The sequence below is a fragment of the Triticum dicoccoides genome, chromosome 1A (genome assembly GCF_002162155.2).
Source record: "Triticum dicoccoides isolate Atlit2015 ecotype Zavitan chromosome 1A, WEW_v2.0, whole genome shotgun sequence".
NCBI lineage: Eukaryota > Viridiplantae > Streptophyta > Magnoliopsida > Poales > Poaceae > Triticum > Triticum dicoccoides.
This window is the reverse complement of record NC_041380.1, coordinates 316268725-316291666: the sequence shown is the minus strand read 5'-3', so window position 1 is coordinate 316291666 and position 22942 is coordinate 316268725. Positions and strand designations below refer to the sequence as shown.

General features: G+C 45.9%; 1 protein-coding gene across 1 annotated transcript; it reads left to right on the top strand.

The window, feature by feature from the left end:
* Positions 1-10041: 10041 nt before the first annotated feature.
* Positions 10042-12762, top strand: LOC119270562 (CBS domain-containing protein CBSX5-like). Its single transcript, XM_037552572.1, has 2 exons — positions 10042-10492; positions 11700-12762. The coding sequence occupies exons 1-2, from the start codon at positions 10170-10172 to the stop codon at positions 12496-12498; spliced, it is 1122 nt and encodes a 373-aa protein (XP_037408469.1). The 5' UTR covers positions 10042-10169; the 3' UTR covers positions 12499-12762.
* The last annotated feature ends 10180 nt before the right edge of the window (positions 12763-22942 follow it).

The following is a 22942-nucleotide window of genomic DNA, read 5'->3' as shown; positions in this document are numbered from 1 at the left end:
GGCCTTTGTATTTCAAACTTATTTTTTCCGGTGCATAGTATCTAACAGTATCTTAGGCAGTTCCATGTTAGTTAGGGAGTTGTCCAGCTTCATGTATTTTTGTGTGTCAGAGACATGAACATTCATCGTTTCATGCCATATTAATTTTTCCTATACATCACAAGAGGCGCAACCGTTTCCCAAATGAGACCGTAACATTTGTCGTTTCATGCCATGCAAAATATTCTTATAAATTTTTTATTTGAATAAGTGCCTCTTAACTATGATGAATGAGGAAATATATCTTCCAAGTGTTTATACGTGCGTTGCACGTGCACGTTTACTATTCTGTAGAGAACATGTCTGATTATTATCATTTTCCCTACACATATTCTATGGATGTGAAATAGGATAATAGTAGTTAAATGATAATTGCCTTTTTTTTGCTTCGTCGTTGCACTACCAGACAAATATCATCATGCAAAATAGTTCCTTTTGCATGTTGCATTGTGTGTTGCTGATAAATATCTTCTTCACCAGAGAATAATTGTGGAAGTAGTATCAAATGTCATTCTATAATTCACAGGCTTCTACACAGGTCTCTTTCATATTCACGTGTTGTTCTCTCCTCCTTAGGGCCTTGGTCCTGTCTTGCTGCCTACAATCTTACATAGTTTTCATATATTTGAAAAATACGCATTCTGTAAGTACATACCCCCATTAAGTTTCTTTTTAGCCATTACATAAAATCTATCAGTTCTTTCTTATTTTCCATTCTTTTTTCTGTTCATTACCTTAAAGATTATTCTCATTTTGTATCTTCTAGGTTCTTTCTTATTTCCCATTTTGTGATTTGTTAGTAGAAATTCCAGTTTATACTTCATTTACATTCTTTGCTCTAAATATTAGTGGTAATATAATATTGATCTTTCACTTCAATCAATATTATCCAGGGTTGTCTGTATGAAATTTTTATACAATTAATTTCTCTTTGAAGTTGTTAATCATGTTGCCTTCCATAGTATTTTAATTGAAATACAAGATGCAAACCAAATTGGTTTTGGGGAAGTGCAAAGAATTGTTATTTTTATTTCTATTGCAATGTTTATTTAGTCTGTTCCATATTTTGCTGTCAAGAGATAGACTGATAAAGTGCTTTATAGAAGAAACATTCTATTACCGGAGATGTACAAGGAACTTTGTATAGCGTCTGAGTTTCTTGAGTTACCATGGTATGAGAACCTGCGGATTTGCTTTATATATGAGCTATGCATAATCTGAGAACCTGCCAATTTGTGTTTTCCATGAGCTTTTGCATAATCAGAGAACCTGCAACCTGTTCTCTGGATTATTGCATTAGCACGCACAGTTGTTGCATTTGCATCCGAGCGTGTACATATTTGCGAGCGTTTGGTGGATGTTTTCTTGTGTTCAGTCATGATTGAGATGATGGTTGGCAGATCAAGAAGTTGGATTGGGGGAAACAAGAAAAACACATGAAGGAAGGGATAAACATAGAATAATTTTTGTGTTGCCAATCTGCAGTAGTAGTAGTGCTAGAATAAATATATGTAACATGTTACAGATGCACCAACTGATCAAATATGTAGGCCCTGGGAAAGGGCTATGTATCGATGAGGTTTTCATTAGTTAGTGATAGTTGTGATGGGACAAAAAGTTAATTAGTTTTCCCTATTCTGTTTTTCTATAGGAATGGTACAATAATTACTCCCTCCGTTTCTAAATATAAGACTTTAGAGATTTCAATAGGGACTACATACAGATGTATATAGACATATTCTATAGTGTAGATTCACTCATTCTGCTTCATATGTTGTCCCTGTTGAAATTTCTAACAAGTCTTATATTTAGAAACGGAGGGAGTAGAATGGGAAGTATGTCCAACAAATAATAGTTGCAAAAGTTCATTAGTGTTTTCTGTTCTGTTTTAGCTACGGTCACATCTGGTACAATAATTAGAATAGAAACCATGTACGACAAATAAAGTTGCAGTGAAGTTGTTTTACATCCTCGAGGTTTAAAGGATTCTTGTATTGAATGTATATCACCTCAGTTGTTATTAACTCTTGAACCGGGCTATTGGAAGAGCTGACATTCTGAAACATGAATTTCTTCATTCCCAAATTAATTCTGTCCAGCAAAAGGTTGTAGAAGTACTCTACTTTATTGGTACCCATAGGAGGCTGCAGCCTTGGAGGATAGAGCTGAAGACTCGGCTAGCTTGATCTCTACAACATGAAGGTATGTAGATTTTTGCTAAAAGATTCGATGTCCGTTCTATATGTTGTGTTCCAATAAGTACTAAAAAAAGGTTGTTTTGACATATTTAGTGCTTCATATTAAATCCTTGCACCAAGCCATATGAGTTGCCTTAAGTTTAGAATGGATAGCGTGTCTGTTTGGGCATCAAGAAAGTTTGCATCTGTATTATATAGTTGGGTATGGATTTTGCAGGTTGGCAACATATATACCTGCTATTTTTCTTCCTACAGGTCCTTGATGACTGTTGCATGTTGGGTTATTTTTTCCTTAGGAAGTTAGGAGTATGCTACTCATAACAGGTGTGTGATTTAATTCATTTAAGCCCTATTTTTTTGCACCATGAAAATAGTTGCTGTTAAAATCCTTCTCTTCATTTCATTATCAAATCAAATGTAATGTTTTACTAAGGATTGTTTTTTGGCTTGAAGATGTTATGCAACTATGTATTACCAGATAGTGTATGTCTGAACCATAGTTGTACTCCAAGAGAAGCTGTTGTGTGAAATTGGGAATAGGGCAAAATTGTTCGAACTACCTGTGGACTCTTCCAGCTCGCTAGCAGTGCCCTCTGTTATTCCATGGACAACCTCTCGGTCATTGCTGAGCCTAAACTTCTGAAGATAACAAGCATCCCAAACCTAAGAGGGGGCAGATTCAGATCTTCCAACGACCGTCATTTCTCTCTCTTCGTTCCAAGTTTGTATCTCTTACATGTTCACTTGGACAATGCTTATGTTTATCATAAGTCATATCAAGTTCATAAAGACATTCTGAAATATTCATGACATATTTAATTCCATTTTTGTTATGCACTAGGTTAAATATAATTGTCCTGTATGTGTGACACATACTGTATGATTGTGATTTCTAAATGGTATGCTCGAACTTCACATGCCATCCCCAAATAGGCAAATCGTGGGACAACAAACCGAACTGATTATTGACCGCCATAAACTGTATGATTGTGATTTTTTCTTGGACTGCATATCTTCTATTTTCCAAAGTAAAAATGGAATACAAATTCAATATTAATACTCATGTGTTTAGTAGAGACGTACGTTGCACGTGCACGCTTACTAGTAGATTAAAAAGAAAGAGTTGGCCGATTAATAAGTAGACAAAAATCAAGTAGACTAGTTTCACCCGCATGGAGTGCCGGTGCTCGAGTGCAAGGTCCTAGAGAAGGAATATTCGAGAGAAGATGGATGGTTCTTTTGGTGCTCTTTTGTCACTCGGTTGAGATTAGATTTTCAAACTTAAAGTTCAATTAATGGTTGATCGCGATTTCTACAGTATCTTGGCGCGTACGGGTAGGTATGACAAAGAATTTTGTGGGTACGTGAGATTTTCCTTTCACACTCATCTGCTATGAGCATGTGTAATCAGCTCGTGCGTCACCATTTTTGTCCACAAACGAGGTGATGAATCAGACTCTTTTTAGGGGAGGCGATTAATTAGACTAGTATGTCGATCCTCTATGTCTCGAACTGGAAATAGGTAACCCGCGCCCAAATAAAAACTGAAAATAGGTTTCTGTTGTTGAGATCAACCAAAAATAGGTTTCCGGTGCAACCACCTTCACGCACAAACATTGATGATCGATGCGGCCTTTAAACATGCATGGGTGTCGGATAGGGATTGGGAAAAATATCAGCACCACAGTAATTGTACTCATAACGTTCTTGAAAACAAATTCAGGCAGGTTGTAGTAGTATAGCCATTTGATCAGGGTTGCTATGCGGGAAATGCATGGATAAACCTGGGTACATATGAACCCACTTTAAAAAACACATTTCTAAATGCTAAAAAAATCCAAAAAGACGGCATGGGTACTTATTCATGTTCTATATGTGTGCATAAAGTTTCACGGAAAAATAACTTTTTTCGTAGCCTGTGCAAAAAAGACAAAAAATAGTGTCGTGAAGGGCTATTTAAAAGCACTGAAATTTGTCTTTTTTGCGGAGACAAAATAAAAAGACATTTTTTCACAAAACTTTGCGCCGGACACACATATTTGTGAACATGTATGCATGGTTTTTTTTTGAGATTTTAAAACGTACTTAAAATGCATTTTTTGAGAAGTGGGTGCAAATGCTCCTGAGTTCAGATCGTGTCCACTCGTTGCTATGCCGGTCATACTAGCTATTTAGTGTAGGATTGTTTTATGATTATACTCTCTGTTTTCAATGTAAGTGTTATTGATTTAGTGTAACTTTATATACTACTAATTTTGGGGGTGTTTGTTTCCAGGGATTTTTTTGTGTAGGGACTAAAAAAGTCTCTTTTAGAGACTTTTTTACCAAACGGAAGGGACTTTTTAGGGACTAAACTAGGCATTTGGGACTAAATGAAGAAGACTCTCAAGGAGAGTCTTTTTGGGACTTTTCCAACAATGCCCCTCCATGCATCCATTGGCCCGCCATCCCATGGTGTTGTTTAATTGTTATTTTTCTATATACTAGGGGCAACATGGTCATCTAATAACCTCTATGAAGGGACTAGAGACTTTTTAGTCTCTGGAAACAAACAGGGAGAGACTTTTTAGGGACTAGAGACTTTTTAGTTGGGACTAGAAAAAGTCTTAGGACTAGAGAACCAAACACCACCTTTGTACTAGATTGGCGATATTTATTTTGAGACGAAGGTTGTATATTACATATAGTCCGATTTCTGTTTGAGTGTGAATTATTAGTCAAAGGGGGGCTTTAATTGCTAAACGACAAGTGATTGACTGGACCGAATGGGAGCAAAACACAGTATTGTACCAGTACTAAGAGCAAGTACAATAAAGTGACATAAACAGGCTATAAGGACTAAAATATTATATCTTTACTTAGTTGGAAGGGAGAAAAGAGAAGAGAGAAGAGAAAAGGGCTCTTGAGTAGTAGCCAGCTGCAGCACGAGCCTCAAGACACTTTGTGAGATTGTAAGATGTGCCAACTATAAATAAAATAGTGCTAGTACACATTTGAAATATATTATTGTACATGTCGGCTAAGACTGGTTGTAATGGGAGTATCATAAGCGGTATTATGCTTTCCAAGTAGACTTTTTGGATGATGTGGCATACAATTAAATGAGGAAAGAGAGGATGTGGTATCATATCATGATACCATATCATGTTAAGTGTTGTACTATTTTTGTGTCATGCATGACAATTAATAAGGCAACCCAAAATACTAATTTATGATACTATGCATTACGAAGGTAATGATATTAGTATATGATATTGCATATGATACTCCACAATACTATTCAAGATATCTTCCGATATTCCGATAAATCGGCCTATTTACCGCTTACCATTGTCTGACCGATAAGATAAATCAGCCGATAAATTAACCGATTAACCGATATGGAGATAAATCGTCCGATATGCCGATAAACTGGCCGATTTACCCCTTATCTTGGGTCGACCGATAAGTTCCCGATAAGCGATATCCCCAACATAGCTCCACATTACAAAGCCTAGATTGGTTATACTCCCTCCGATCCTAAATACTCTGCGCATAATTTTTGTTGATTTTTCGCCTAATGCCTTCTCATTCCTTTTTTTCTCCACATTTCCCTATTGTGTCCTTGCCACCCGCATCCCATGCAGCCACTCATAGGCCTGGGTTAACTGCGGGGCATGAATCAAGGAGCCATGCAAGGCTGGCTTTGAGGCGATTTGATAGGAAGAGCCAATCAACTGCGTGCAATTAATAAACAGGCAGCATTGTATCCCACGCAGAACCAGGGGCAATTGGTCCAGAAGTATGCATGCGAAGGCTATGATCCTGGGGCTTTGGTATGCGTGCATGCGTGCGAGAAGTTATGCTGAAAGTAAAAAAAAAATTGGAGGAGGTAAGTGACATGGCAACTTCTTATAACCGATTATTGGCTGTATTATTAACCATACTCTAAACCATAAGTACTCCCTTCGGTCTTTTTTACTCCGCACGTTAGCTTTGTCTGAAGTCAAAGTTTGCTAAGTTTGACCAAATTTATATTAGAAAATATTAACTTCTACAACATCTAATAAATATAATATGAAAATATATTCCGTGAATCTAATAATAAATGTGTTGTTATGTGAATGTTAATATTTTTTGTATAAACTTGGTCAAAGTTGGATGAGATTGACTTCGGACAAACCTAATATGCAGAGTAAAAAGGACCGGGGGGAGTATATACTCTAATTGCTAAACGATAAGTAATTGGCTGAAAGAATATAAAAATAGTGTTGTACAAAACCACATGTAGTAGAGAAGGGGTTTCATGTGAAAAGAAGAAAGGTAAATGGTTTTCCTTTTCTTTAAATCGGGCATAACCCCTTTTAATTAACCGAATAACAAAAATATAGAAGGAAAAAAATAACAAAAGTACAACCTTCCACGCCAGCAAGAGTTTAAGGATGCTAGAAAGGGAAAAGTGAGTTCAAACGCATCACCGGAAAACTCATTGCAGATGCTCGTCATCGAAACACTATGGGACAAAAACTCAATGATACCAACCAACAATCATAGAGACAAAAAAATTAAATGAGAGCTCACATCTTAGCTTGCCGCAACATCACCATGAACCGCCGCACAGATCCTTACCATTTTGACTAACATTCTCTGTGAGCATCCTCGCACCTCGCTCCATAGCCCCGCGATCATCAACCTTCGTAAGTCATGCCCAGTAAATAAAAAACCACACATGTGGAGAACACCACTTCAAAAGGTGATCTGGGTAGCTTAAATTCGAAGGTTGTGCAGTTGCAGCAATTATGCGGACCAGCCAAAAACCGAGATAATTAGTAATCTCCATGAGACATTTGCATGACACGGAAGTTCAAATTACCATGACAAGGTGAGATGGTGTTTTCAGAGTCAATCGAGTACAAAACACGAAGCCGTCATCATATGCATTGACCAGATCCAGATCAGACCACAAACATTGTCTGCCTCAAAGGAATGACGAGGTTAAAGGTAACCCGGCAGATTAAAAAGGCGGCAGTGGCCAGTGCCAGTGAGTCACTGCCAAGCTGGAACTACAACCACATGCTCTCTTTTTATATACACCAGTTAATAATCACGCACGTGGTTATAAAATAACGGCGCAAGCAGGCGAACCGGCGGCCGTGACACATGGTCTCGTGTTAGTCAAAAAAAGCTCCCCGTGTATGACGCTGCACGCCAAAGTAGACCGTACCTGCGGTTCTACTCAGGTCGTAGCGAGATATGATCCTGCTCACTGATGATGGCGACGCGAACACCCGCACGTGTTCTTTGAACCCAACCAGTATCTTTTTCGTGGAAAAATTTTCTGAATGATCTTGTACAGGTAGTAGTACAAAACTTTGTAAATTTTTATTTTACCGGTGATCGTTTAGACTTTGGAGCAAGGGTGTAGCTCTTTGGTATTCTTGTGGGTTTTGGCTCTCCTAGAGAACACCAGCAAGTGGAGTTTTTGTTGTGACTCCATTAAGAAAATAGACGTGCTATGGATCGGAGAGGGATTTTGGGTGGGTTAGGGCACTCACAAACCGGTGTGACAGCGCTCCGGGCGCCCGCAATCAATGGAGTTTGTTTCCGGTCTGAGAAAATGCATGTTCAGACAGGTCGGTGGACCGATACAGGTCCGCATTGATGGCAAGACACGTCCGGACCGTATGGTTCTAACGGTTGCGTGCGGTTTGAGAGTTGGTATTGGAGATGCCCTAAAAAAAATGGACGTTTTTATGCAAAGTAAAACTTGATGACATTTACACACATACACTATATTACTTTTTCTTGAATTTCCATTCTACATATATTTCGGTTTGTCATGAGCATTACACATGGCGTCATGTTTTCCAAGGAGGGACTGGGAAGGACCAACTTGGACGACGTAATTTATATCGCTAACTCTCAATAAAATATTGCATATCGCTGTCTCTAAGAATAGACATCTCGATTTTTAGATCAGCCACCACATCCCCAAAAAGTAGGGCAATGCATCAAATGGTAGAGTCCACAATAAAATTGTGGCATATGGTGGGGCAACCATATTGAAATCACATGAACAACTTCTTAGTGGAATTGTGGACTTTTTTTTAGTAAAGGAATTGTGGACTTTAGTGATCGTTCACACACCAAACTTCAAAATGAAATGATCGATTACATACGTGACATACATTTATCTCGTTGAATGGCACGTGCATCGGAGACGGTGCCACCCTGCGACGGCAGTTGCAGCCCCGCCAACCCCCTTCCGACATGGTGACTCCGACTGGCGTTGGCTTCCTCATCTTCATTTCAGATACGGTGGCTATGGGATTGCTCAACCTCAGGCCAGGGAGAAATCTTTGCTCGGCTTGCCGATGCTGGCAGCGGTGGCGTATGCGGATGTTGTTTCCTTCTTGGAGGCGCCGTCAAGGTCCTCGGCCGCGCCCCTCTTCGAGCTCAGGGGAAACCTAGGTCCGGTTCCTCCGGATTGGATGGCGACGGCGTCCTCCTTCTTGAAGGCGCCATCTTGCTCACTCTGTTGTTTCCGTTTTTGGTTCTTGAGATGTTGATGCTCAAGTTGGTCCGGCGTTGCCATTCTTGGTTCTGATTTGGTAGGTTTTAGCTGTTATGTATCCTCTCTTCGGGTCGAGCATCCCTTTTCTTTCTGCTCTGGCCATCATGTTTTCACGCCTGTCTGCGTTCGTGTCTTGTGTTGTTCCCCTATCTGTACTCATTCTATTTCTTCTATCAATGCAATGATACACAAGCTTTGCGTATTCGAGAAAATGCCACATGCATGAAATCTTGTCATTGATCCAATTGGCGCCTGCGGGGTTGATAGTGTGTTCATGATCATGTATATGTCGTGCTCCACGTTAGTGAGATTATAGATTTGAGTGATGTTTGTAATCATCATGTAAAGAACTCATGATCCAAAATCTCAAATTTCACACACAAACTACTCTGTGCATACTTGACAAAGCATCAGATTCGTCCACGCGTTGTGAATTGAAAAGGCGAAATGCCGCAACGAATAGTATACAAAACTCAATGTTGTATGTATAGCATCCCTTCGTTCCAAAATTTTCATTTCAGATTTGTTTAGATATAAATCTAAGATAAGAATTTTATGACGGAGGTAATAGTATACTACTAGCATTTATGTTCCAAATTATAAGACATTTTAAATATTTTAGTAGGGACCACATACGGACTAAAATGAGTAAACAAGCACTCTAAAACACGTCTATGTACACCAGATTTGGAAAAAAGTGAAGACATCTTAAAAATAGGAACAGGAAAGTACTAAATACCGTATTGTTTAGAGGAGATCGCTATGTAGATCGAATCTGAACCAAAGATACTGTAAAAAAGCATCATATGACCCAAAAACAAACCCAGAAAATCTTGAACTTGTGCTCTTTTGACTAGGAGAAGGCCGGTTAGATTCGCTGGCTACGGGAGCACTACTGCACTGCATATGTCCTGGAATCTGGGCAAGATGCACCACTGCTCTGCATATCTTCTGGAATCAAGCCCAGTTCGGCTCGGCTCGGCTCGGCTCAAACTCAAGCTAGGTTCTACTAAATCAGAGCCGCGAGCCGATTGGAATACAGCTCATCCACACCATGACACCACCGCATAAACCACGGCTACAGTCAAACCAACCACGCGCAGCTCCGACCCTTATCACTTCCCGGTGGGCCCGACACACGCCCGACCCCACCCGTCATAAGCGCGCAGCTGCCGCGTACCGTCGTTCCCCGCTCCGCCAAAGCCTATATATACTCCCTCCCGACCCGCCTGCCGTGGTTGAAAATCCAGATCCCCCCTCGCCTCTCGTCCTCCTCCCGGCCTCTCTCTCTCCTCGTCCTCCCGTCGGAAAAATTTCCCCTTCCCACGCCGCGTGAGGGTTTCGTCCTCGAAACCGGCCCAGGGTCCGCCCGCGAGTGCATGGCAGTGAGCCTCCTGGCCAATGACGTGTCGGACCTCTGCATCGGCAAGCCGGCCGTGAGGTCGCTCCCGCTCTCCGCGGCCGCCGGCGACCTCGCCGCCACGGTCCGCAAGGGGCCCCGCGCCGCCGCCGCCGCCTGCATAGCCGTCGGCCCGGCGCGCGGCGCCGTGGTGGGACGCGCCGGCCTCGCCGACGTCCTCTGCCTCCTCTGCTCCTCCCCCGACGCGCTCGCGCGCCCCGCCGCCGCGCTCGACCGGCCCGTCTCCGCGCTCCTGCCCAAGGACGGCGCCGGCGAGGTCCGCCGCGTAGATCCCCGTTCCAGGTACTCCCTCGGCCCTTCCCCTCTTGTTGGCCCCGCTCTCGGTTAATTTACTGTGATTCCGTTACTTTTTTCGTTGAAACGTACGCGTCTTTGGCCTTTGCGGACGCCTGTTCAAGATTGGAGTTTTGCTGAAGGTTCAAGTCAAGATCTAATTGAAAAGCTTTTGTGAGGGAAAGATCATAATTTTGTTAAAAAATATAAATAATATTTTGATGTTTGAGATATGCCATGTTCCTCTCCCCATTGTAGTAAAATAAAAAAAAGCGTTTCAGGAGGAACATATAGGTGCATAATCTGACGATTCTTATCGAATTGCGTGGAGAATTTGGCCTAGAATTGGGATATGCGTGGCGATTCGAACGAGTGGCTAGTAGTATCTGATAAAGAAGGAAGGGGGGCAACTCGTGTCAAATCGTCCGACGCATCTGGGACAATCTTGTGGTGCCAATCCCCGTGTCTTCCTATGCCGATCGCGACATTCCCCATGTCTCCTTGTGAGATACTCCCTCCGATCCCATTTAGTCTGCAAATTTTCGAGGCTACTTCATGGCGCTCTGCTTGTTTAGGAGGGAAGTGAAATTGCGCTGTGTTGCGTTTAGGAGGGAACTTGAATTGTTGGCGCTATACAGTTTTGATCGAAGCAAAAATCTGTGGAAGATCACATCTCTTTTGAAGAGAAGATTGCTATCTCTACTCGAGCTGCTCATAGGCCAGCGTCACGGCATGCACGTCGTGTGAGAGAGAGAGATAGACAGCCATGCAACATGCAGAGAGAGGAGAATGCGGGCGGAGAGCCAATGGGTTGCATGGGGGCATTTATTGCTGCTTTGCTCCTCCCGTCCACGCGCATGCGCAGAGGGGCATTTCTGTCCATATAGCATGCAGCGAGCCCACCTCTTGGTATCCGGGTCTGCTCTTAGGCGCAGACAAAAAAGAATCGGAGGGAGTAGTAGTCGACAGGCTCGGTCGCTTCCACGGAGATTTTTCTTGCCCTACATGTGGTTCAGAAATTGCGCTTTTTGAACGAATCCTGGACAAAAAAACACGGCAACTTTTTATTAAGGATCTTTGATGTCCGTGGCATCGGAATATGCTTACCTTTTTGTTTTTGGCGTTAGATCTGAGGAATTTTTCTCGCCCTCTTGTAATAAATCATGAATTCGATTTTGTTCAGTTTTGCTGATGCATGTGACTGATCTTCCTGCAGTGTCTTGGAAGCTCTTGATGAGATCTTGAGCGGCGCGCAGGTTCTCGCCGTCCCGCTCCGCTCGGGCGGCCGCAAGAAGCAGCTGGGCGGTGTCGCTGGCGTGACCGGCGACTTCTGCTGGCTCACGCAGGAGGACCTCGTCCGCTACTTCCTCAACTCCATTTCCCTCTTCTACCATGTCGCCGCCCGCTCCGTCTCCTCCCTTGGCCTCGTGCGCCCCGACTTCCTGTCGGTGCGGCCCGACGAGGCAGCCCTGTCCGCCGTCCCCCTCATCCGCCGGGCCATCGCCGCGGAGACCGCGGTCGCCGTGGTCAGCGCCGACGGCCACCTCGTCGGCGAGATCTCCACCGCGCACCTCGCTGCCTGCGACGAGACGGCAGCCGCGGCCATCGCCACGCTCTCGGCGGCCGACCTCATGGCATACATCGACTACTTCGGCTCGCCGCCGGAGCACATCCTGTGTGCCATCAAGACCGGGCTCAAGGCCAAGGGCCTTGACGCCATGCTTGAGCTGATGGAGGACGAGACGATGACATCGTTCTCCCTCTCTTCCTCGTCGTCAGACGACGACACCGGCCGGCCGCACCTGAGGCGCCCGTCGTCGGGGAGCTTTGGGCGCCGGTCGACCGAGGAGCCTGTGGTGTGCAGCCCCGCGAGCTCGCTGGTGGCCGTCATGGTGCAGGCCCTCGCCCACCGCGTGAGCTATCTGTGGGTTCTCGACGAGGAGGATGACTGCCGTCTCGCCGGGATCGTCACGTTCGCCGACATACTGAGGGTGTTCCGTGAACAGCTGCAGTGAGGCGGAGATGAGAAGAAAGGCTTGGAGTTTTTGCAGTGGACCTGAACTCCGGAGAGGATTTGCTGTTGGCAGGGCGCTGAGTTGCGCCTGCCTTGTTCGTTTCCTGTGAAATGTGATGAAGATGAACTGTTTTTAATTTGTTCTTTGTTGAGACATGTTCCGAGTTTGCTGTGTTATTTTTGTTCGCTTGGTGGTGATGAATCTGAAGACTTGCTTATGCTTTTGATAATAAAGCAGCATCGTGCATTTGATGCTGTGGTACAATGCTGTTTCTAAGCTGACGACGTAGATACTAGCCGTCCATTTTTATTGGTGCATTTTTAGTTTTGTGAGATTTTACATAGGAAAACAAACAGTGCTAGCATTTTCTGAATCATGAGTAAAACTTGGTATACTCCGATAAACTGGACATCTGGACCGACACACTGGAGTGGCATCTATTTATTCCGATGCTAGAATATCCCACAAGTGATGTTCATTGGATTTTTCAACTGTGGCTGGTGTCGGTCGGATGCCGTGACCTACAGCTACAGGCAACAGCCAAGCCTCAGAGATGGAAGTGTGGATAGATCAGGACAGGAGTGGCATGTTTCTAGCCGTGGAGACGAATGAATGTGCAGTTCCAAACTGTGTATGTACAGATGTTAAACCTGGCAGTCTCATTGTGCTTGTGGCCACTGAATCTCTCAAGTTATGCTTTGCTGTCCATGCTTGCAACCGCTGACACTCGGTGATCCTTGCTGTCGGATAACTCTGGCGATAACACCAGTAGAGGGCAAGTGTTCCTCTGACTAATGTCTCAATAACAAGATTATAATCACTAGACGTAACCTTGAGAGGAGATAAACGAACAAAGAAACTGAGGAGATAACATCGCGGCTCTACTCAGTCCCAGTGCTTCACCTGTTCTTTCTCTATTGTAAGTAGCCAAAAGGATTTGGCCTGCACTATCCAGGGGTGGCCCGACCTAGAATTGCAGGCTTGGGGGTGCCACAGTTTAAAGTTTACCCTAAACACCATCATTATCTCAACAAATGGTCTGAAAAAAGCAACAACTGGAGGAATATTTAGTGTTAGAAGGGAGAGAGGGATTTGGTGGAAATAGTTCGTTGTATTGCTTGAGCCTCGTGGGCATATATATAGGAGTACAATTATCTACTTGGAGTACAAGACAAGCCAGAACAAATCCTAGTCTATCTCGTCTTTCCTACAAACATTATACCCAACATCCCCGCAGTCACAACAGTAGCGACGCAGACGGTGAGACTGGAGAAGAATCCGAAGGCAAGCCGACGGACCCCCCCCCCACCCCCTAGTGGTAACGGTCGATGCATCGCGGAGTCGTGGTTGGAGTGGAAACCGATGAGGTTGCTCAAGCAGGCGGTAGCCCTTTGTGCCGTTTGTCGATATAGCCGAGAGCGTGGGTGGTGGAGCCGTGGTCGAGGTAGCCGTGCGAAGAATGCCGTGGTCGATGTCAAGTCGGGTGGCCGGTGTCGAGGAAGTCGCCATGGAGCCGCAGGCGCAAGGGGCGTCGAGTTAGCATGGGCGCAGTGGTGTCGAAGTAGTGGTGCGCCGGAAAGGAGATGTTGTTGACGACGCGTGGTGGCAGGTTTGCCAAGCCCGGGGACACATCATAGACGAAAGCACACACCGGTGTTGCCAACACTGGGCATGCGTAGACGGACGAAGACGAAGTTGACGGAGCGCCGCACCAGGCTTGCCAGGCCTGGGGATACGTCGTGGACGAAGGCGCGCGGCGGTGTTGCCAGCACCGGGCACGCGGAGACTGGGACCTGCACGAGCTGTACGCCATGTCGAAGAAGCCGGAGAGGCCGACAGAGAAGAACTCGACGACGATTGCGGCGTCCATCGGCACGGGGCCGATGTCACCAACGGTGGTCGGAGTAGATGAAGTGGTCGGGGTAGATGACGGCGACGCTGGCGACAGGCTGGTGCTGGACGAAGACGAAGGGAGGTGGACGGGCGTCGGCGTCGGCTACTGGGGTAGCAGCGGCGGCAGCCGAAGAAAAGCGGCAGCGGCTAAGTTAGGAGCGCCATGGCGGTGCTCGAAATAGGCGAGGAGAACCCAACATCGTGACGAAGACCGGCGCGGACGATGGTGTTCCCGCGCCAAGGAAGGCGGCGCGGCGCATACCACGAGAAGTCAACATGCACGGACGGCGGTGGACCGCGGGCCGCGGCGCTACGACCCGAAGGGGCGACGCAACGGCGGTGGGCAGGTCAGGGCGACGGTGGAAGACCTCGGGGAGGTCGTAGGGACCGCGAGCCACGACGCTCCAGCCCGAAGGGGCGGTGCAGCGGCGGAGCGCGGGTCGGTGCAACCGCGGGGACGGCCTTGGCACGATGGCGTGGACCACGTGTCACACTCGCTACGGCCCGACGGGGCGACGCAGCGGCGGTGCGAGGGTCGATGCAGCCACGGGGACGGCCTGGAGCGGACGGCCCCGGGGCGGCGGTGGACCGCGGGACGCGGCACTACGGCACGAAGGGGCGACGCAGCGGTGACACGGGTCAGTGCAGCCGGGAGAAGAACCACAGGGCGGCGGCGCTACGGCCTGATGGGGCGACGCAGCGGCAGCCCGGTGCTCGATCGGTAGAGGGGCGCGCTGAACTCCGGACAGTCTTCATGGGGCCGGCGGAGGCGCGCGCAACCGACGGGTCAGGTCGGTCGCACGGCGTGGATGAGGCGGATCGCGGCGGCGGATGGGTGATCAATCCGATTGCGCGCGAGGTCGGGGACACCGCTCGATGGAGACGGGGTGGTGGCGGAGTCAAAGATGAAGCTGGCGACGATGGACGGCGTGGGACAACGTGCGAACAAGCACATCAACACCGACACCCTGTCCACCAAAGCAGCGCCGATGCTAGGGCAGTGAGACCCGAGCGACCAATGGAGCAGCGGCGCCCGAGCTCAAGGTAGCCCACGGGCCTGACGCAGCCGGGGACAAAGCCGACGAGGCAAACCGCAGGGCCGCCATGCAGACGCGGCGGAGACGGGTGGCGTGGATCGATTGGTGGGCCGACGCGCGAGCGGGGGCTATAATTAGCCGCCGCATGACGTGAGGCCGCCGGGTGTAGGTGATGCAGGTGTCCCGGTCAGAGCAGGGTGGTGACGGCCGACGCAGGGCGACGGGCGGGCCGGCGCGCGGACGACGGCTTTGAGGGGCCGCCTGTCGCGCGAGGCCGCCGGGTCGGTGAATGTGAGGCCCCGAGACCGATGCGCCAGGTGTCTTTCAGTTATTCACTGTTGTGCTCTTGTCATTTGCTTGCGTGTTGCATCTTATCATGTCATCATGTGCATTGCATCATCATGTTTTCAAAACTTGCATTCGTCCGGGGTATCCCAATTCTCCCCGTTGTCCGTTCTAAGCCCAGACACACTTGCACGCGCCCGCGGCATTGTTCGAAATATTATTTTATAAGTGGCCGGGAAATGTTCTCGGAATGGGATGAGAGTTGAGATGTGGTCTTATTTTAGTGTAGATAGACCGCCTGTCAAGTTTCATCGCATTCGGAGTTCGTTTGACGCCCCAACGGATTACTATAGCGGCAGTATAGCCGGTCTAACGTCGGACGTTTTCGGTCTCCGGAAACAGTTGCCTGGCTGCATCTCTCTTCTCTTCTCTCAACCCAAAGCTTTCTGCACAGTCCGCTGTCAACCGCCAGGCCCTGAAACTCTCTCTGCACAGTGCACCGAACCCCTCGCGCGCGTCCGGAAGTTGTCCCGGACCCGCCCCGAGCAGTCGTCATCGTTGTGTCCGGATCATCCCCAAACATCTACAAAACGTCACCGTTTTCCTTTTTGGACTCCCTAGCTATTTTATCCGCGATCGCCCGATTACGATCGTAGGGACGAGGTAGCCCCTAACCTAGTCTGTGAGGTATATATATACTCCACTCCTAGTCTATTTGGACAAACCCTAAAAATTAGGACCCTTGTCCCATCCCACCGCCGCCAGCATCTCCCACCTCGGGATCCTCCCCAAATCCAAAAATCCTCCTCGAATTTCTAACCGGACCAACCCCCTCGTAGCCGGCGACCACCTGCAGCAGGACCCTGCGCGCCCCTGCCTCCCTTTCGGCCTTCTCCTTCCCTTCTCTCCCTCGTCGCCCTCTCTCTCTCACCCGGTTCCCTCTCTCTTTGGTTCTTCGCACAGGAGCCGCAGCGCCATGGAGCATGTCCGGAGCTCCTTCCTCGACGCTCGTGCCGACCAAGCCCCGACGCCGCATGGAGACGCCCCGCCATCTCCATCGCTCCTGGATCTGGTGCCTCGCCGGGAAACTCCGTCCTCGTCAGGACCCCGTCGCCCTCCTCCGCTGCTGCCTCCCCGTCGCCGCTGCATCACTAGAGAACCAAGGCCATGGCTTCCTCTGCTTCAGATCAAGGCGCCGGCCGGCGGATCCGCCCCCTCTCAGCGTTCACGTCGGGATCCGGCCAATCTTCCCATGCTCCGCCGCCCCGGACCCGTTCCCCGCCGCCGTAGCCGTGCCTGTTCCCGCCTCTGCTTCGAACGGGAGGAGCTCTCCCGTCACCGTTGACCGCGTCCGCGTGGGCTGCGTCCTCGCGGTCCAGTTCCGCCAGCACAAGCCGGCCCGCTGCACTGACTGGGCCGAAGCCGATGGTGAGATCCCCCCCTTCTGACCTCTGTGCGGTTGGGCCAACAGTTGCAGCCCATGTCACGTTTTTTTAGTTCTGCGTTTTAGCTATTTTTCCAGGGTTTTGCAGTTTTCCAGAAACACCCTTGAACTTCATGCATTTAATAACTTCACTACCGTGCATCGAATCTAAATAAATTATATATGGAAGTTGCTTAGAATTTTGTCTAGTTTAATAATATGCAACTTTCATCTATGTTTAAAATGTTTAAAATGCTGTTTGTTTAAATTTGCTTAATAACTTGCTAAAATGATTTATTTTATATCTAAATAACCGTAACTCGGAATTTAATAAACTTTATATGTAAATGGGGTAGAAAATGCCTAGCTTAACATGATGGCTTTACTTTGCATGTTTAACAACTCTAAAATATTGTTTAGGGCAGAACAGTACCAAACCGTAAAATATGCACATGAGGTTTTTCTGGAATTGTTGTTTGTTATTTCTGGCCTCATTTAAACTTGCCTAGATAGATAGTTTCTTTATGCTTCATCTCTTGCCATGCTAACAACATTTAATCTTGTTGGGTACATAAACGAGAGAGAACTAAATAAGTCATGTGGTGTTTTCTTCAATATGCAACTCCGTTGCATGATGAGCTCCACTTAATTTGTAGGATTGTTTGTGCACTTTGCCATGCCATGCTTCATTAAACCGGACATGCATCATACTCGATTGTGCATCATGCCATGTTGATGTGTTGGTTGTTTACTATGTTGTTTGCTTCTTTCCGGTGTTGCTCCTTTGGGTTGGTTCCGATAACGTCGTGTGTGTGAGGATCCGTTCGACTACGTCCGTTTATCTTCTTCATGGACTCGTTCTTTCTTGCGGGATTTCAGACAAGATGACCATACCCTCGAAATCACTTCTATCTTTGCTTGCTAGTTGCTCGCTCTTTTGCTATGCCTATGCTACGATACCTACCACTTGCTTATCATGCCTCCTATATTGTCGAGCCAAGCCTCTAACCCACCTTGTCCTAGCAAACCGTTGTTTGGCTATGTTACCGCTTTGCTAAGCCCATCTTATAGCGTTGTTAGTTGCAGGTGAAGATTGGAGTTTGTTCCATGTTGGAACATGGTTATTTTGTTGGGATATCACATTATCTCTTATTTAATTAATGCATCTGTATACTTGGTAAATGGTGGAAGGCTCGGCCTTATGCCTGGTGTTTTGTTCCACTATTGCCGCCCTAGTTTCCGTCATATCGGTGTTATGTTCCCGGATTGTGCGTTCCTTACGCGGTTGGGTTATAATGGGAACCCCTTGACAGTTCGCTTTGAATAAAACTCCTCCAGCAAGGCCCAACCTTGGTTTTACCATTCGCCACCTAGCCTTTTTCCCTTGGGAGTCGCGCATCTCGAGGGTCATCTTTATTTTAACCCCCCCGGGCCAGTGCTTGTCTAAGTGTTGGTCCAAACTAGAGCCACTTGCGGCGCCACCTCAGGGAAACTTGAGGGCTGGTTTTAGCTGTACGTAGTGTTCATCCGGTGTTGCCCTGAGAACGAGATATGTGCAGCTCCTATCAGGATGTCGGCGCATCGGGTGGTCTTGCTGGACTTGTTTTACCATTGTTGAAATGTCTTGTAACCGGGATTCCGAGCCTGATCGGGTCTTCCTGCTAGAAGGAATATCCTTCGTTGACCGTGAGAGCTTGTGATGGGATAAGTTGGGACACCCCTGCAGGGATTTGAACTTTCAAAAGCCGTGCCCGCGGTTATGGGCAGATAGGAATTTGTTAATGTCCAGTTGTAGAAAACCTGAAGTTGACCTTAATTAAAATACATCAACCGCGTGTGTAACCGTGATGGTCTCTTTTAGGCGGAGTCCGAGAAGTGAACACAGTGTTGGAGTTATGCTTGACGTAGGTTGTTCTAGGATCACTTCTTGATCATACTTTTATCGACCGTGCTTTGCCTTCTCTTCTCGCTCTCATTTGCGTATGTTAGCCACCATATATGCTAGTCGCTTGCTGCAGCTCCACCTCATACCTTTTACCTTACCCATAAGCTTAAATAGTATTGATTGCGCGGATGTGAGATTGCTGAGTCCTCGTGACTCACAGATACTTCCAAAACCAGTTTGCAGGTGCCGATGTTGCTGAGCAGGTGACGCAACCAATCTCAGGGAGGAGCTCGATGAAGATCTTGTCCTTTGTGTTGCTTCGTTCTAGTTGATCAGTGGTGGAGCCCAGTTGGAGTCGGTCAGGGATCTGTGTAGCTTTTGGGGTAGTCTTCTTTTATTTTGGTTCCGTAGTCGGACCTTGATTGTATCTGGATGATGTAATACTTTGTTTCATGTAATTGTGTGAAGTGGCGATTGTAAGCCAACTATGTATCTCTTTCCCTTATGTATTACATGGGTTGTGTGAAGATTACCTCACTTGCGACATTGCTTTCAATGCGGTTATGCCTCTAAGTCATGCTTCGACATGTGGGAGATATAGCCTCATCGAGGGTGTTACAAGTTGGTATCAAAGCCTTCCCCGACCTTAGGAGCCCCCTGCTTGATCGAATAGATGACGTTGTTGAGTCTAGAAAAATGTTTTGAGTCATTTAGGAATTATATATATCGGAGAGTTAGGACTTCTTTTTACTCCCCAGTCCCTTCATCGCTCTGGTAAGGCATCCTGACGTAGAGTTTTGACTCTTCTCTTCTCAAAGTTCACTAATTTTTTTAGGATCACGCGGGTATCTTGGAATCGTTCCGATGGTTTTGTGACGAGAACATTGTTCTTGGTGCCTCCTGACATTTAGGGGTTGTGGCAGTGTCCCGGGGAGTTGAGATCCGAGGTGTTGTCGTCACAATTTTATCGTTGCAGTTCTGGAATACCTGAGTTTAGTTTCGCCGACATCGAAAATCTCTTTTATGCAGTTGTTGGTGAGATAACCTCGACGCCACCCAGTACTGGGGCGGGAGTTTGGGAGTATTGCCATAACTCGTATAACGGATGCTTTTTGAAGGTTGAGGTAGATGATTTCCGAAGGTTTCTCGGTTATGTGTTGAAGGATGGATACAGCTGGATGTAGGATTTGCTAGATTTGGGTGAGATATTATGCTTCCCTTGTATCCCCAACACCTGATTGCATAACCGGAAAATTTCGGGAGTTTATAAGTGGGAATTCAAGTAGCTCCTAGGATATCTTTCCGACAGATGTATGATATGAAATTGGGGTTCGACGTCTAGTGGTCCGCCTATCCACGGTTGGTTTTACAGTGGTCTCGTTGTGTCTTAAAGAGTCCTTGGCTATGCCGACTCGGGGACGCTTCGTATGTCATGTGCACTGCCTTGTACATGATGGTGCTGTACGATCGAGCCCGTGTAGGCCCCACCACGAAAACTTCGGACAAAATCTCTATCATATATTTGTTCCGGCTTATTCTGCAAGTCAATCCTTTGTTTTTGTTTGGAGTTGTGGTATTCGAGTTGCTTCAATGTCAAGTGTTGATTCCATACCTTCCCCACACGGTGTTCTCATACTCCGATGTGAATACTAATCCTTCTCGATAATCGAGATTGTTATGCCAATCTTGTTCTACCGGTGTGTCTCTCTTCAAGTGGATCCAATCTTGTCAACATCCACAAGATCCAATTACAGTTCTTCTCAACGGTGTTTGCTTCATCCGTTCCAAGTTGTCTTTGTTTTCCCACCCTCCCACCCTTTTTCTTCAAGGACTCAGATTCCTTATTCAACTATCCATTTTATTGATGGGAACCCAATCCATTCTTTCAGTCAATGTTCTTATCCGGTGATTCTCATGAAGATGCTCTTCAAGTTCATCACTGTTTGTTCTCTTTCTTCTCCGGTGGATTCAAGTCAAGCCTTGTTGACCATATCTTTTCCTCGTTTCAAATGTTTTTCCATGCCGGTGCACCTCATAATCATTCACCTCTTGCTATTCAATCGTTCCGGAGTGCTGAAGATATCTCAGAAGATTCGTGTTTCCACTCTGCAGTAGTTCAAGATCTTTCGAGGATGTTCTCTCATTCAAGCCATTTTAATTCAACCGATGCATTCTCTCTTTTAAATCATTTCAACGGTGTTTCTCTTGAGTGGGCCCTAACCCACATGTTTTTTTCCAGGATCTTACCTGACTCTTCTTATTTTTCCGGAGTTATAATCAAATTCTTTTTGAAGTTTGACGTAAGAATGATTTATCATCTGTCATATGTTTTTCTCCAAGATCTTTCAAATTCTTTTCATCGTTGGCTCAACCTTTTCCATTCTTCATTCCGGAGTGCCTCAACAATTCTTGGTGGTGTTTCTCATCGTCATTCTCGGATTTTGAAGACCGAAGAAGAGTTTTTCCTCCATATCTTATCCGTTCTCTCAGAGATTCGTGATTCTAGTTTGAGGCCATCCTCTCATAATTGGTTTTGATTGTGGAAATTCTTTTCATCCTTCCGGAGAAATTCAAGAGTCTTTTCTGTTTGATTCTCCGAAGCCCATCATTTCAGAAGATTTATTCATTCTCAGCTTTCAGCTCTCTTTCTCTAAATCTTACCGGTGCATCATTCAAATATTCTCTAATCAGCTCGTGATCGCTTCGTTCTCATGTATCTAAATTCCCTCAAGCTTCTTCGTTCATTTGATAATTCTTCCCGGTGTTGTCCTTATCTTTTACTCGGTCATTTTAATTCTTACGGTGGTTCGTTCAACACTTCTCTTCCTTCGTTATCATATCAATTTATTCGTTGTTTCAACCCTACCGGTGGTTCCTTGAAGACCTTCCCAAGTTTGTGCTATATCTCTCTTTAATCCTTTCTGCGAGAATTAGTAATATGTCAAATCCGTTGATTGTCATCAATTTAATTGGTGAAGGATAAGCATAATGTAATTCTTATTCTTGCTTCATCAAGTAAATTCAATTCCTTATTCCGGAGGTTCATCATGTCACATACTCGGTTCGAGATGCTTTATCTTTTCTATTCCCGGAGTTCCAAGCTCTCTCAATTATCTTGTCGCATAGCTCCATCTAAATCATTGCAAGGATTCACCTGATGTTTTCAACTTCTCTTTCCTTCCGTTTGATCATTCTTTTGTTTAACGGAGTTCTTCATGAAGGTTCTACATGATGGTTCATCAAGGATTTAATTCCTTCTCGAAGTGTTCATCAACATTCTTTTCAGAGGAGTTCAAACATTCTTCATCTTGCTATCCGGAGTGCAATTCTTTCTTCCGTATCAGTGGAGGTGGTATTATGTCATTCTTGATAATTTGAGTTCATGTTTCATGATTCACAAGTTATCAAGAATGAGGTAGTTTAAATCCATCAATCTCTTCATTCGAGTTATATTGGGTTATATTTCACCTAAAACCTTCCCTAAGGAATGTTGCTATTTATGGTGTTTATCGATGATCCAAGTTTCCTCCTAGTCTCGCGATGAAAGATGTTTTCATCTCTCCGTCGCTCCCAAGCAAGCAATTGTTTTCGTTTGTGGCAGGTTTTCACCTCAAGTTCTCGAGATGTTTTCCTTAAGCACACAACAAGCTTACTCTTTCGTTGTTGGTTTTTCCAACAACTCCGTTCAATCCTTCTTTTTAAGGATGCTCTCTCAAATTCATTTGAGGTAGAACATGTTGTTTTCTTACCCGTTCTTTTCATTGCATTCTTTCATTTCTTCCGGAGGCATTGAATGATGCTCTCTTCACTCATCATCTCGTATTGTGAAGATCATGTTCTTTCCTTTTGCTTATCCATTCAACCGGAGTGTCGTGTTTTCATTCGAGCTCTATCATCTTATCAAGTTTTACCTCCATTCTC

Coding starts and splice junctions, on each gene's coding strand:
- LOC119270562 (XM_037552572.1), top strand. CDS start 10,170: ATGGCAGTGAGCCTCCTGGCCAATGACGTGTCGGACCTCTGCATCGGC. Junction 10,493..11,699: donor CGCGTAGATCCCCGTTCCAG/GTACTCCCTCGG, acceptor ATCTTCCTGCAG/TGTCTTGGAAGCTCTTGATG.